At 43.8% G+C, this 16,063-nt stretch overlaps 1 protein-coding gene across 1 annotated transcript; it reads right to left on the reverse strand.

The window, feature by feature from the left end:
- Positions 1–760: 760 nt before the first annotated feature.
- Positions 761–15,269, reverse strand: erbb3b (erb-b2 receptor tyrosine kinase 3b). The gene is made up of 28 exons (XM_052057945.1): positions 15,009–15,269; positions 13,201–13,355; positions 12,832–13,018; positions 11,982–12,107; positions 11,823–11,885; positions 11,528–11,646; positions 10,703–10,844; positions 10,478–10,591; positions 10,277–10,394; positions 9,488–9,561; positions 9,267–9,357; positions 8,663–8,865; positions 8,431–8,563; positions 7,720–7,813; positions 6,409–6,566; positions 6,279–6,335; positions 5,439–5,580; positions 5,232–5,351; positions 5,054–5,152; positions 4,773–4,958; positions 4,548–4,703; positions 4,388–4,463; positions 3,657–3,803; positions 3,493–3,590; positions 3,248–3,424; positions 3,105–3,176; positions 2,003–2,318; positions 761–1,919 (listed from the first exon to the last, which is right to left on the reverse strand). Exons 1-28 carry the CDS (start codon positions 15,115–15,117, stop codon positions 1,180–1,182), a joined length of 4,272 nt encoding a protein of 1,423 aa, XP_051913905.1. The 5' UTR covers positions 15,118–15,269; the 3' UTR covers positions 761–1,179.
- Between the last annotated feature and the right edge of the window lie 794 nt (positions 15,270–16,063).

Consider the following 16,063-nt stretch of genomic DNA (forward strand, 5'->3'; position numbering starts at 1 on the left):
CGATCATCTCGCCGCGAGCTTCATGTGTCACGTTGGAGAGCATCTTCCTCTAAATACAGTCGTATCCATCAACCTGGACTTTTTTGAAGATAGATGTGTTGTACACACTGTTTCCCAAGTAGGTATCCATGTATTACATTACTTTATTTCAGGAAAGGAGGAATAGGAAGGCAAGAAGGGAGGAAGGAAAAAGGAGATGGAGAGAAGGAAGGACGGAGGGACGAAGAGCGAGTGAGGGTGAGAAGAAGGAAGGAAGAAAACTGTTATTCAGAAATTTACTTCAGACAGAAGGAAGGAAAAGCGGGGGGAAGTCAGGATAGGAGTATGGAAGTATTGTACAGAGAAAGGGCAGGGAGGGACAACAGAATGAAGGTAGGTAGATAGGTAGGTAGGGAAGAAAGAAGGAAGACACTGAAAGTTGGCATGTAAGTAAGGATTGATGAAGGCAGGTCGGAAGGAATGGAAATAGGATTTATGGTGATATGATGGAAATAAGAAAGCAAGGAAGAAATGAAAGTGGAAAGGAAAGAAACAAGGATGTCACAAGGAATGAAGAAATCAAGGAAGAGTGGATGGAAGAAACAATGTCACGCAGGATAGAAGGAAGGTAGGATGGGTACACGGAAGGAAATGAAATAATTAATCATGCCCCGGTCTTCCACTTTTGTATAAAAATACATGATTGATATCTCCTATTAACATCTATTTAGATGTACAGTACAGTACAGTAGTACTGCATGCAGAAGACACAGGTGCTGTATAACAACTCGGGTTCATTTATTTAGCAATTAGCATTTTGGAAAGAACTCAAAGGGCCGATTCTTTTCTGGAAGCCAATATCTGAGTTTTATTTAACAAATACATGGGAAAAGAGTGTAAAAAAAGCCCTAAACGAAACAAGACAGTCATTGACATCCTGCTGTGTACAGCATTAGTGAAACAATCTGTGACTTCCAAAATGACAGCCATGATTCATTCATTCGCTGGAAGGCACAAAAATGGCAATGAACAGAAATGCTGTTAGTACATCTCTGTAAAAGCACTCGTCTGTCGGTGCCTGCTCGATGTCATCACACAGAGAAATGAGACTTGACTTTTGGTGCATTTCCTGATGCTGGAACAAAGAAATCTTCGCAAAGCACACACTGCAGAACAAAACGCTCGACTGCATCCACATCCTTACGTACGTACGGCATCTGGCTTGAGGAAAAGTCTGCTGTGCCAGTAGTCGGGGTTGTCAAACGATGAGCTGCTGCCAGGCTCACCCATGCCTGCGCACACCCTGATGTATGCCCCGATCCCCGCGCACCTGCCGCTGCCCACCTCCCCCTTTGCTGGCAGCTTCTGCTCCCACCCACTGGCTACGCCTTCAAACGGAGCCATCTCCTCATACTGGCTCTTTTCCTCTTCGGCGACCACATCTGGCTGCTGCAAGCTACTGACATTCCCCGGAAGAGTTTGTTGATTATCTGTGTGCTGTGCATCTCCTAATTGAACATCCTCTTGCTCGCATGAATCAGATGTCCCATACCTCCGCTGCGCCGGCGCCTCTTCCTCGGTAGAGTCAGAGCGTCTAATGTCCATATATTCGTACCTGCCTTTCCCCTGAAGTGCCTCCACACGGCCCTCCACAGCTTGGATCTGCTTCTGCCGACTCAACTCAAGTTTCTCTGCGGAGTCTGCTAAATGGTCCCCGCAGTTGTCGTTTACCCGCTGATTCTCTGTGGCTAGAACCGGCGTCAAGGTGTCCTCAGGGGCTGGTAATAGAGTGACAGCAGTTGGAGACGGTGGCGTTTCATGAACCAACGATGAGAAGTTGTCGTCGGCCGAGTCAAGAGCAGCATCAAATTTGTGGCTCATCACTTCATACTCCAGAGCCAAATTTTTCACCTTGTCCAATTGTCGGGTGACTTTTGCAGCTATGAGGCACAGCACAAGCAAAGGGTGTAGGGCTCATTTATATCAGTCAAATCACATGCGTCCTTCAGATTTTGTATTTTACCTCGTTCTGGAGTGCAATGGGATCCAGGAAGGACGTAACCATAGTGGTCTGCGTCCGCCGCCTCCTCCTCTTTGTCAATTTCTTTCTCGCCGGATGTCCACACCTTGTATGAAGATGGGCTGGATGCCGTGGAGAGCTTTCTGTGCCTTCCGCTACATACATGAGGGGCAGCCCTTTCAGAGCCAAGCCGTGTCCTGTGAGGAGCGCCTGTCCTGAAGCTTTCATCACGCCACTGTGCCTCCCTGCCGCACCCTTTGACCTCTGACCTTTCAGGCAGCGTTCGGACCGAGCTTCGGCGGAACCTTTGGAAGCGCAACTTGAAACGAAAGAAGAGGTCAATGCACATCTTGAAGGGAAAATGGAAGTACCCACACATTCCCAGCAAACTGGAGTAGAAAAAAAAGTTGAGGTCTACTTTCACGCGATTACGAACTGTTAAAGAAAATCCTTCATAATGAATAGTTTTGGAGCCACTATCCGGTTTAGCACCAAATGATCATGGGTTCTTTCTCAGATGGAAACTCATTGGCTGGTCTCAAGGGAAAATGTTTAACATTTAGTAAATGTACCGGTAAGTCAGTCATTACGTAAGTATGAAATAGTAACGATTAAATAAATAAAATTATCTGGATCCAGATACATTTTGTAAGAATATTAATTTGTCTAATTAAATAATGTATCTAGATACAGATGATTGTGTTTCATGCAACCACTTGATGGAAAATAAATGGACTGACCTGAAGAAAAACTGAGTGGAAGTACCGGTAAATGAATAAAATTAATTTAAAAATTAGAATAAAAGAAATAAAGACATGTCTGTCTATAGGCACAAATGAAGAGGCAATCGTCTGCCTCATGCAGCTGTCGACCCCCCCACCCCCATCACAGACATCTCGCTTTGTCTTCCAACAAATATCAGTGAGTGGAACAGGAAGAAGGCCCCCATTCTTATATTTGCACTCAAGAAAAAAAAAAAAAAGACCAGATATTATACATATAAGTGCAAAGGTATCATATTTTTCCGACAGGTTGTTTGTTAACATGACTCAACATCAATTAAATGGTTACCAAATTCTTGTGTGTGTGTGTGCATACACCCAACCTGACGGACGCTTTCTGCAGGACTTGGAGTCATCGGTAGGTATCCAACAGGTCCGACGTGAGAGGTGCCGCTCTACAATTTAATGAGGAACATGCTTGGTTAATTTGTGGTTACATAAACCACAATTAAATGTTTTCAATGACCTTGTACGAGTTCATCCTTGAGCGAGAGAGACTCCATGAAGGCGAATGTTGCAGAGGAGGGGTGGCAAAACCTTCCTCCAGGGTGTCCTCATCATCATCCACCAAATCTGAGTGAAGCAGCCCTCGTTCAGAATCGCTCCGATGGGCATCCCGCGAGCTATTGTCCTCTCCGTCCAGCTGCAGAAAAAAAAAGACGGAATTTGAGGCTTTCAAAGTGTGCGGCAGTCCAATGATGCGTGTCTCACCTTGATCACAAGGTATCTGGGTGGGTCTCTTGCCATGCGTGTAAAGTCACTTGCCAGCTCTTTGAAGGTGGGCCTTATATTTTCATCGATCATCCAACCTGAACAGGGAACGGCTCGCTTTCACCATCCGTACGCAGGATTTTATGCGCTTTTGTGGCACTCACATTTGACCATGACCATGTAGACGTCGATGGTGCAGATGTGAGGTTGCGACAGACGTTCACCCTTCTCCAGCAGACACGGCACTTCCTGGGCTTGTGCCGACCCATAAGGTTCCGCCCCAAAAGACATCATCTCCCATACTGTCACTCCTGTGCGAGAGAGGGAGAAAGAGAGAAAGAGATCCATTTGTTTTTTTCAGAAAGTGACACAGGGTGGTGAGCAAAATGAAACTACATCTAATCTAATGTGAAAATAAATATGCCATCTGATAACAAATATATCTTATAAATTTGACACAACACAGCGAAAAGTGTTGTGAAGAGCACTGACAAATTTGAATGATGAATGCACGCATGACTCACTCACAGTTGACAACAAGCCGCTCTCAAGGAGCCATGAGAGCAAAGATACATGAGCTGCCCGCTAACTAACTGTATGTTGCAGTTGCACCCGATAACTGAACAAATGTTTTACAAATAAAGGCATTCAATTTCTTCGCTAGAGAGTGAGGGACCTCGATTTAGCCACACCCCCAAATCAGGACAACTGAAATTGTGGAAAAGACGCTTAATGCTGTATCCACAAACGGGTACCACGTAGTTCTCACTCTTTGCACGTTTCCACGTTATCGTCCTCAACAATGTATCATGTATTTTGAAAAAATTCTCAAAATGAACTTTTTGATAGGGTGTCAATACTGAAAAGTCCAAAATCGACTGATCAAGCATCTCACCAAAACTCCACACGTCACTTTGATGAGTGTATCTTCGAAACAAGATGCTTTCAAGAGCCATCCATTTGATCGGAGTCTGCACAAGGACACACACAAATTGCAGACAGTGGGATGCTGTTAGCAGTCAACAAAATGATATCGATAAGAAACGCTTAACCACCTTGGTGTTTGTGTAGATGAATTTCTTGTCATCAGGGGAAAGGAGATCTGCTATGGCGTAGTCCGAGATCTGCACCTGGTAGTTGTTCTTCAGTAGGATGTTGCGTGCCGCCAGGTTTCTGTGTACCACACGGTGCTCCTCCAGGTAGTACATACCCTGACGCGAAAACACGTCACCACTGTGCGCTCAGGCCGGCTCCGGTAAGCAGACTTAATGTGAGCTTACTTTGGCTATTTGCACACACCAGTTGAGCAAGCGCTGGGGGCCTAGGCTGTTCTTGTGCTGCCTGATGTGCTCCAGTAAGGAGCCCAATGAACTGAGCTGGGTGACCAGATGCAGACTGGAGCCCGGACAGATGCCCAAAAGTCTCACGATGTAGGGGTGGTCCAGGCTGCCCATGGACAGCATGTGCTGCGGAGGGCAGGGAGAAACCACCCGTTGGACTCCCGCGGTCAATTCTAAATTTGCCAGCGATGCCAAAAGCATTGCTGACATGGGATTCTTACATCTGTTATCTCCGTGAAGGTCTGGCGGCCTGAGCTGTCCTGGATCGTCTTGATGGCCACCGGGATCTTCACCGTCTCTCCATCTGGAGTCCAAACCCCCTTGAAAATGCAAACATGCAGCTGTATACCTATAGTCTGCATTCTTCAGCTATTTCTCCGAACGACAAGAAATTGGTACCCTGTGTACTGTGCCAAAGACACCAGAACCGAGGACTTTGAGCTTTTTTAGCTCCGATGACTTCAGGATGTGGGTGTGAACCTTGGTTCCTTTCTCCCCGGGACCCAGTGGCTCAAAACTCTGCCAAGTCACAAGAATAATTCTCGTGTGAGTGTGTCTACTTGGCAATGCAAAGGCACCTGTTGGCCACTCATGGGACCGACTCACCTCTCCGCTCTCAAGGTACCTCCTCATGGCTCTCTTGCGGCGGATGGCCAGCCCTCGGTGGTACAGCACGCCCAAGAAAAACAACACCAGGCAGAATATTGAGCCAGCTGGCACACCTAAGGCGATGCTTGTGATCTGGCCACTTCAGAGCGAAAGGAGAGGGTGAGACGATAGGGTGGAGACATGAGGCAAAAGGGTCAGAAATAGCGCAAAGGAAATTTGGATAGTGATGTCATGATTGGGTTCACGTGGCAGTAGCAACAAAGAGGCCAGATATGATCAAACGCATGTTCTTGCGGGTATCGCGCAGCTGCAGACTAGTAACACACAACTCCAAGAGCAGCTCACATTACTGAACGCATCTACACTGAAAATTTTTTTTTGAATTTACTCGGTTTCAGTTCATCAAGTGCTTCCACACAATACACAAATAGATGAGAGGTCTACTTGAATTAATGACATTACTTACAAAGATTGTCAACTTAAAAAAACCTAAGTAGACGATGCACCCAATTTAAAATGTATCTGCATCCGCATGATTTTATTTTGGTGCAACCACTTGACGAATTAAAATTGAGTGAATTCAATGCAACAATGCTTATCAGTTTATTTTGACATCATCAAGTTCAACATTTTGGTTACCTCATTTGAGTAGAGCCAAAATATTAGACACAAGTCTCACTATGGTCTACCTGCCATTAAAGACAAAATGTCTTGACTCTTGACACAATGTCAGTTTTGAGACTTTATTCAAAGTCACTACCTATCATTTTACAATGAAAAGGAAGTGTAAAATGGCTCCATATACAATATGTACCTCCTGTAGCAGGAGAAACTGACCTGCTAGCAGTCAGCCTCACCGTCTCCAAACAATCACTGAGTCCTGGGCCTGTGCACCTGCAAGATACATGCATACCTTTAGTTTTGGCAGGTGGTTTTGATGGAAAAAAATCAGTGCGTCCAGTCTCACCCTTGGGTGCAATTTTGGTGACATGGTTCACAGTGACCTTCCTTGTTGGGATACTTGAAGATGAGCCCTCGCTGGCCATCGTTCACCCCAGCAGGGCAAGACGACATGCAGTATGGACCATCTCGAAGGTTGGCGCACGCGGCACATTCATATGCGCCCTGAAAGAGAGGGAGGAAAGGGGACAAAAGCGAGATGGATATCCAGTGCACTGAGGTATGAGTAATGTGCGGGGAAATTTTCAGAGGAGTGGTTTGAAAACAATGATTTAAAAAAAAAATCATGTTTGATAACTAGAAATAATCCATCATCGTGCTTGAACTCCACTAATGTTCTAATTACCGGTATTTATTTAGTGCTTTGCCTTTTTGTGAGGTGTTAGGAGGTTAAATATGACAAGTACCATGATAACCAAGGAACCAGAAATGGAACTTGCGAAGACATTTGAGGGAAGGTTGTCGTCGTTCGAATATCAATGAATTAATTCCACACAAATTCATTTTTTTACTGACTGAGAATGTGCTAGTATAAACCCACAGTACTTGACACAAGACTGTGGGTCACAAGAATTTGATCAAGCCCAATGAAATGCCTCTCGGTAACCATACCGCTTCCAAGAACATGTCTCAGGCCCCTTTTCCTTCTGTCTGTAAAATCTCCTAAAAGGATACCTCATTTGAGGTGACTTTTGCTGTGTTAGTAGATATATTTTTTTACATTACTATAACAGTTGTTCATTCACTCATTCGTTCATTTTCCGAATCGCTTGATCCTCACTAGGGTCGCAGGGGGTGCTGGAGCCTATCCCAGCTGTCTCCGGGCAGTAGGCGAGGGACACCCTGAATCGGTTGCCAGTCTATCACAGGGCACACAGAGACTAACAACCATCCACGCTCACATTCACACCTAGGGACAATTTAGAGTGTTCAATCAGCCTGCCATGCATGTTTTTGGAATGTGGGAGGAAACCGGAGCACCTGGAGAAAACCCACGCAGACCCGGGGCGAACATGCAAACTCCACACAGGGAGGCCGGAGCTGGAATCGAACCCGGTACCTCTGCACTGTGAAGCCAACGTGCTCACCACTGGTCTACCGGGCCGCCCACTATAACAGTTAATGACATTTAAAACACAGGCTGCACATTTTATGAAGACTAGTTTGAAACAATGGTTTTTTATCTTGAAATTTAAAAAATGAGAACAAGGTGGAAGTCAGCCACTGTCACCGAACAGAGGAGAGGTTCTTTTGCATGGACTCTAGTTTTTCAGTTGAATATTTGCTGCATTGATGGCTATCCAGCAGAAGTACCTACCGGCCCTGTGCAGCTGGCCTTCCCATGCAGATGTTTACACTCCGAGTGACAGAAAACGCATTCTCCGTCAGCCCTCGCAAATTCTCTTGAGGATCTGAGACCACAAAAGTGAGAGTTAGACAGGTATGGTGAGGTTCAACAACAATATTACCTATCATACACTATTCCCAAAAATTAGTTATAGTTTGGCCAGAAATTTCAGGCTCAGCCTAAAATGCATTTGAACTTTTACAGGTACACTGAAAGAAATAGTGTGTTGAATTTACTCAATTAGATCTTGTCAAGTGACTGCACTCATAAAACATTTTTGAAGTAAACTGTATATCTTCTTTCAAATCAATCTGGATCCAGATCATTTTATTTTGCGTACGCACTTGACGAAATAAAATTAAGTCAACTCAACTGTAACTTTAGTTCAGTCTGAACTTAATATGCACATGTCCAATTGTTCACTGTTTCAATACTTTTTGCACCACAAGCATTTTCTCTAACTAGGAGTGGAAGGACGAAATTCACAAGAGGCGCAAAATCTACCGGGTACTTAAACCTTTAAGAAGTGGAAATGTGCATTGAAATGTTTAGAGAAGGTCACATTAGATGCACATTAAAAGGTTATTGCGCGTTTTACGTTAACGTTGAAATTTCATCCCAAAGCAAATATCCCAAACGCTTTGGGAGTACGGAAATGTATACTGTATATGATGTACTGACCCAGTATCAAAATGACAGCTGTCCACACATGTGCCATTTCGGCTGTAGTTCCGGCAGGAGAGACACTGGTCGGGTCCCGGGCCCCAGCAACCGGAGCTTGAACACAGCGGGTCGCACACATGACCCTCCGCAACTGTAACAATTCCGTCAAAAGAATCAGAACAAACGCACAAACATTTTGTTCCCAAATGAATCAAGCGAGTTGGAAGAAGACCCACGCAGCCAACCTCACCACATTCCGCCAGTGGTCTGTTGCTGTTGATGCTGTTGACTCGTAGACGTCGCCCTCTGAACAGCTTGGCCCAGTTCACAGTGTGGTGGTAGCACAGCTTGGCGTTCTGACTGATGTACACGCTGCCGTCGCTGATCTCTCGGAGAGAGCGCAGACCAAGCGAGGTGAGCGTGGAAATTCGCATCACCATCAGGGAAAAACGCCTGTGATTGACAGGTTGGAGGAAACATTTTGAAGATACCCAATGCTGTTTGACTGTTTTGTGAACACTCATACGTAGAAGAATTTAGTAGTGTATGCTGACAAAAATCTGAGGCAGATTTTGTATGAAGAAGACTGTTCTCTATTTTGACAAACATACAAAGGCGTGGTGCGTCTGCGTATTGTGATGATCTTTAGGATCATTTCAACACGGTGCGGGCAACAGTTATTTGTTGAACTCCATTTGTGTGCAATATGTCAATTTAGAGGCATTCCTCCTTTCACCCTTTTGCAATGATTTTCGAAGTGTTCTATTATTCATTGTAGTAAATCATGCAAAATGTTCGCAGTACACGGTTCTGATATCACTGGCAGTCCGAGCTATAAAAGCAACAGGACTTACTTGTGAAGTGACCTTCCTTGAATGGTGGTGAGACTTGAAAAAACGGATAAATCACTGAGCTCGTTTGGCCACGACTGGATGTTGAGGATATCTGCTCATTCAACACAGATGCCAGTTGTGGCCACATCAGAGATGGTTTTTGTTGACACAGTATTGGGCATATTTCTCTGAACATGATGGAAAGCACTCGCTCAAAGCAGTGCATGTAAGAGACAGTGCACCTGTTATCTCTCGAACAGTGCGGAACACTTCCAGCTTCTTAGCATCCAGAGGTGGGATCTTCTTAAAGTCGTCTCTGAAGAAGCCAAACAGAAACACTAACTCCTTTGCAACTGATACAGCATCGTGATTCAATTTTGATCCTTGCCGCGCTGTTTTCAGAGTTATTTCCTTAAAACTGACGAGCTATTCTGGTGGAAAATGAGATCGCAAACTCGTTGCCGGTCTTCTGTCTCATACTTGCATCCGTAACACAGACTCTTCAAAAATGCCATTCCCGCAGTGCAACACTCCAAGGTGTGTCAGAGAAGTTCCAGGACTGGAGTACAAAAGCTCAACTTCAAAGTCAAACTGCATACAAAGAGTTTTCCCTTTCAAGGTGGGCCAAAGAGATCGTGTGGCGCTTGCTTGCTTCAGTGTGGAAGAGGAGGTGCGAGTTGTGGAAGGACAGATCGCGCCGACCCACAATACCTGAGCATCCAACTTTTGGCCGAGAAGATCATTGCTATGCTGCAGAAAACACACCGGGGTGATTTCTTCAAAGGCGGAAACTTGCATTCTGTACTTTGGAGTTGAAAATTATGCCGTATCTTTCGTGACAGCAGTCCTGGCTCTTTTCAAACACAGCTCATATTAAGTCTTCCCCATCACCTACGAAGCCTTTCATGTCCTGGCTCGCCCTTACTGAACTGAACACCGCCACTACCACACTCCCCCTCAGAACAAAACATTCCCGATATCAACATTCTTGACGTATTGGCACTGTGTCCAGGAAACGCATTGGGACATACCCGAGAATGCCTGTGACCAGGAAATGAAGACTTCCTTGGATTTTGGTGCAATTGATGAAGCTGTCAATGTTACTGGAGTCCACAGTCTGCCTGTGTTCCGCACCTGTGCCTTCACATACTGTCAAGAGACGGGAAAACACCATCACAAGATGACAATGGTTTTTGCCCACCGAGCAAGTGGAGTATTTATCTGAGTTGAACCTTTCGGGCAGAGTCCAATGCAGGGCTCACAACGTCTGTGTCCCTCTCTCTCCACCTCCATCTTGTCTGGAGGACAGACGCTCACGCAGGAGCTCCCGTCCACCACAAAATGAGCTGCAAGCAGCAGTCATTCACGTGAAAAGGGCACAACCAAATTCGATTTGTGTCAAGAGTCAATAAATAAAATTGGTTTGGTGTTAGGTGACTACACCAGAGAGCACTCACTGGGGCACTGAGAGACACAAATGGATCCATATTGATATTTGGCATCTGGGTTAGTCTCCATCTGAAAAGTTTGCTTGTTATAGATGAGAGCTTGTGGGCACTGAGGCACGCAGGCTCCGGAGTCGTTGAAATGGCGACATGCCTATGCACACACAAATGGACCATGTACACTCACTGGACACTTCATTTCCTGTACAATCTAATGGTTGAATTCTTAGGCCTGCTTGTCTTTGACATGAGAATTGTATTTTTTGTTTGTTTTTTTTATCCTGTCAAATCTACCAGACACATTTATTTTTACTTTACAGGAGGGGTGTCAAACTCAATTTTGTCCCTTGGAGGGCCGTTATGACTGTTAAAGAAGCCAAGAATAATGTTCATCTCCAGTTTAAGTTACTGTAATGAGGGGTTTGGTAACTAGAAAATGCTGGCAATATTTCTCTTATTTGTGACATATGAGAATTTGAAAATTTGTTCTGGTTTTAGTTGGCATCATAGGAGTTGCCATGTTTGATTTCCTTTTGTGGGCCACATAAAATGATGTGACGGGCCAGATCTGGCTTCCGTCCTTGAGTTTGACACCAGTGCTTTTCAGGGACTTTAAGTTTCACAGAGTCCTCAAAATGATCATTAAACTTTAATGCTCCACCCACATAGTCGATTGGATAGAAACATTTTCTCGTACAAAGTAAAAACACTTTGAGTCAAATTTACTGAGAATATTTTACTCTCTTCCAAATGTAAAATGACCTGGACTATTTAGAGTAAATTGTACTCTATTAAATTTACTGTGTCTGATTCCCAGGTAGTGACTCCAAAACTTACAAAACAGTCCACATCCAGAGGGCCTGTGCATCCCGCTGCACACTCAATGTGACAGCAGTCCCTGGGGCTCGTCCCAAAACAACGACCGTTACACTGTGGAGCGCACACCGTCTTGGTCACTGAAACACACAGGGGGAGCCAAGTCTTGACGTGAGGTCAGGAGCATTCGTGTGTTCCGCTTTTTTGTATGAATGCTACGGCTTTCTTACGAGCTGAAGAATGCAGTGGAAATGGAAGGAAACACGAAAGGTCACCGACACGGCTAAAAAGAGAATGGGGGTGATTGTGCACTCACAGATCTGACACTGCTTCTCATTTGGCCCCCAGCAATAATTCCCACAAGATTTGTGGCACAGCCCTGAGACAACGAAAAGGACACAAGGACGACTGCTAAGCACACAATGCGCATCAGTAAAACTAGGTCATTCCATTTGTTAAAAAGAGCAGTCCAAACCTCTCTGGCCATTGTAGTAGATATCAACAGGAGCATTGCCATCCCTGATTATATCTTGCCAGTAGACCCACGGACTATAACTCAAGTATTTATTGTTAATTATTTGAACTCCTCCCTCCAAAATCTCTGCAAGACAAGAGCAGGCATTTTTCAAGGTATGAGCCATCATTGGCCATTTCTTTTGCTTAGACTTGCAAGCACAAACTTGAGACATGAGCACCGTGTGTTAGGAATTATCCCCAATTCAACTCACTTCACAATTAGCATCTGTTAGGCATGTAGTGATATATTCATTAAGACAGATGCTTCAAAATGAGAATTATACATTGAACAACGCTGCCTTGAGAATGGCCCATTAGCTTTATGCTAAATTTATAATGGAAAACGCCATTGGCTTGCTAACAGTTAGCTTCAATAGTTGAATTTGTGAACCCTTTAAACAATGGATATTTACAATACATACAATACAATACATTTGAACACAAACACTGGAGCAATACATGTAGACAGATAATACAACAATACTCACGTTAATATTTCTCATTAAATCACTCACATAGTTTGCAGAGCGAAAAGCACAAGCATTGCTTTGTACTGAGATTGAAATTTTGTAACATGCCACTCACTGCTTTACAGTCACTTTTGAAATGATCAACGCACTCCTTGCAAAACTATGCACAATTATGCCTTTTATTCACACCATTCTGATGACTAATATGATGGCTTGTGTTTGTTGTTTGATTAAAAAAATATATCATTTTTACAAATGAAATTAGTGATCGAATGAATTGACCGTATTTAAAAATAACTTTCTTATGTCTGGAAAGTGTTCTACCATTTCTGTTGTCACCTGTTAGATTAGCGAGGCCGAGCTGCCGCAGGCCATTGGATCCGTCCTTGGGATAGTTGAAGAAAACAGAAAGGGCAAAGCGCCTTTCATAAAGACTGCTTCCTCTGATGACCCGCAGTTGCTCAAGGGGAATTTCCTGAAAGTGATTCATGGCGATGAGCACGTAGCCAGTCACTTCACGGATTGTCTGCAAAGAGGTAGAAGAGTTTCGTGAAACAAAACAGCTAAAACAGGACAGCTTGATTTACGGCCGGTCCTTCTGTCTTCTGGACATGGTCAGCAGAAGGAAAGACAAACCGTGTCAACCAAAAGAAGAGTGGGCGCTAATATTCTATTTCCCTTTGCAAGCAATTGATGTTGTTTTCTTACCTTAAGGAAAGAGAAGTCCCAGTTGCTCTCAATCTGTGTGACTTCCAGGTTTCCCATGATGATTTCACAGTTGTCGTAGCGTTCCTTGATCAGATTGTATTGATTCTCCTGAGAGCCTGTGGAGCTCAGTCCATTCTGGGTACCAAGACACACCACTAACACACGTATACACAATAGACAAAGACACACATGTATTACAGCGTCAAAACAACAATCGAAGCCAACAGCACCGCAGACCAGAGCAGTTTGGGAGAGGTAGTTATTTGTAAAGCCTTGCCCACGGGCACTGAGAAGATCTCAGTCAGTCCCAAGTCCAATATTTTCTCCATCTTCCAACATCTGGTCTTTAAACCACATTTTTATTGACTGAGATACTGCTACCTCGACTTGTCTTCAACCATCCACTGTTCTACTGTTTACCCTGTTCAGATCATGCCTAATTCTGTAGTGTTGATTGGGCAATGTGTGAGCATTCATGAAAATCGGCTGCTGAACCACTTCACTATAGCAATGACAACAATGTATAGTATGACAATATAAACTGTATTTAAAAACACAGTGAGTATAAACACTACACTTTCATAAAATATGCACACACACACACACACACACACACACACACACACACACACACACACACACACACACACACACACTGTTTGGTGTCTCACAAGGTTAGATTTTCGGTCCCCCTGACTTCAAACACAGAATTGTGTAGAAAGTGTGGGGCCCATTTAGGCGTTGGCCAAATGAGTGTCTGGATGCTATTTCCCTGCTGTACAGTATTTTCTTGTGAGTGCCGCTGCTGGTTTTACAATAGACTGAAAAGTAAAACTGTTTCTTGTCCATGACTCGGACACACTGACTAGTCCAGGCCTCAAGCTGATGGAAGTGAGGACTCTGGGTCAAATAGAAAGGGCTTTTCTCATACAAAGTTCTTATTGTGATGAAGCTATAAATGTGAACAGTGTCTCCCTCTGTCTCTCTCTGTGCAGCGACAGTACTTCAGTGTATGTGCACAGGGCTCTATACAGTATATGTGTGCCTGATATGAGGGGCTGTGCTGCTGAGATCATAGCAAAGACAATGGCTCGTGTGTGAGTCGTCTCTTTTGGCAGCGGGGAGGGAAATATCATGAACGGAAGAGGACGCATGAAAACAATCTCTGAGCGACCAGCCATAATCCTTTCTGCACAAACAGGCATCAGTTAACAAAAGCAACATCTCCGGTCATCACGGAAGGGATCGGTTTGAAAATCCATGCTGTACTACCTGCTGTGGGGGTGCTTCTCAACAGACAGCATATGAATTGCTTTATTGTCATGTAATCTATATCATCATTGATAAAAGAATTATTTATTTATACACTATCTAGATAGATGTCCTGGGGGACTTGGCTAAAAAACCTGCAGTAAGAACAGAATGACTCATTACCGCAACACTGCCTTAAATGTACTTTGGTTAGACTTTTCCAATCTGTACATAAAGTCATTATTTACTTTTAATAAGCAACTGATTCATGATAACGTCTAGCAGTCACCACTTTGTGTAAAATAAAGAAATAGTCATTCTTCTATTTCATGTTGTCCGGTTAAAAGGACGAGTGGCCCTCAGAAATTCTGCACAAGGGAAGTTATGTTACTTCTATTCATCACTAGCAGTTTATAAAGAGTGTTATCGTCTTACAGTATGAATTAATGCCCTAGATTCAAAACAATAACAGCACAAAGAAGCTTGTAAGGTGAGCACAAAAAGTGCTAAGTCATCTAAAGTAAAGAATATGACACGAATAGCATTTGCTCACTTACCATCATATGTTTCAGTAAACGTTGCTTGTAGACTCCACAGCAATGTCACCGATATTGAAATGACGAGCCACTGGTTCATGTTGATTGACCAAAGTATCACATACCACATCAGTGTAAGTAAACCTAATGCTTACTTGACTTTAAAATCTTGACTTCATCCAGCTCTCCTTCCCTCTGTCTCCTCTGGGGAAGTTCTTCTAGTTAACGGTCGAATGTGTAAAAACACCAGATAAAGGCGCCAATTGAATTGATGAAAACAGCCAACAAGTGGGATTTTATTTTGAGCCACAACTTCCCTCCCAGAAAGGGCTGATGTGGTTGGCCAGGAGATGGACTTTTCCACCAATCAGAGGTTGATCCGTCTTTTTGATGTTTTTTCATTTATCAACTCCAATGACATCAGTGTCACCAACTAAGTAGCATGTGTGAGATGAATAAATACAAAATAATTGTCCTTAATAACTGTCTATTTACCGTGGGCAAAATGTCAAGCACAGACACAATGAAGTGGATATGTCGCTCTTTAAGACACCTTTTCCTGATGAGCAATGTACGTGTAAAACAAATATCCTGCAAAGTAAAACCTTTGTGTTTGTATGAACGTAAGCACTATGAAACCCTTTGCATCTCTTTAAAGCACAGATGTGTCTCATACGCACTTGTCCAAGGACTACGGCAGTGCACCAAGTGACTACTCTGTTCCCTGTGTAAAAAGCAGTATTGTCCTCGTTGCAGCCTGCAACTTAATCACCTCTTTGATGCGCATGGAGCAGCCGGCCACAATGCCCGCATTGTCACATGGTCAAGCAACTACTCAGCCCCTTAACAGGCTTCATTTGTGAACGGAGTCTCAAATTAGTCAAGATTCCTCAACTTGACTGCACGCTGAATGAAACAACGAGTTGAACCTGAGTAACTTTTATTGACAAATCATCCTGAGCTCATCCTCATTTTTGCCGGTCTAGAGTTTCTGAAAATGAAAGTGAAAATAAATGTCTTCTAAATTTGACACACCACGGAATATAGTGTTGCTATTATTCCCGCTAACTTTAAGT

This window comes from Hippocampus zosterae, chromosome 2, assembly GCF_025434085.1.
Source record: "Hippocampus zosterae strain Florida chromosome 2, ASM2543408v3, whole genome shotgun sequence".
Taxonomy (NCBI): Eukaryota; Metazoa; Chordata; class Actinopteri; order Syngnathiformes; family Syngnathidae; genus Hippocampus; species Hippocampus zosterae.

Excerpts from the sequence above, each read along its gene's own strand:
- erbb3b (XM_052057945.1), bottom strand. The coding sequence starts at position 15,117 with ATGTGGTATGTGATACTTTGGTCAATCAACATGAACCAGTGGCTCGTC. Across the intron at positions 8,866-9,266 it reads CAAGGAAGGTCACTTCACAA|GCGTTTTTCCCTGATGGTGA; the intron begins GTAAGTCCTGTT and ends TGTCAATCACAG. Across the intron at positions 7,814-8,430 it reads AGCTGTCATTTTGATACTGG|ATCCTCAAGAGAATTTGCGA; the intron begins GTCAGTACATCA and ends TTGTGGTCTCAG.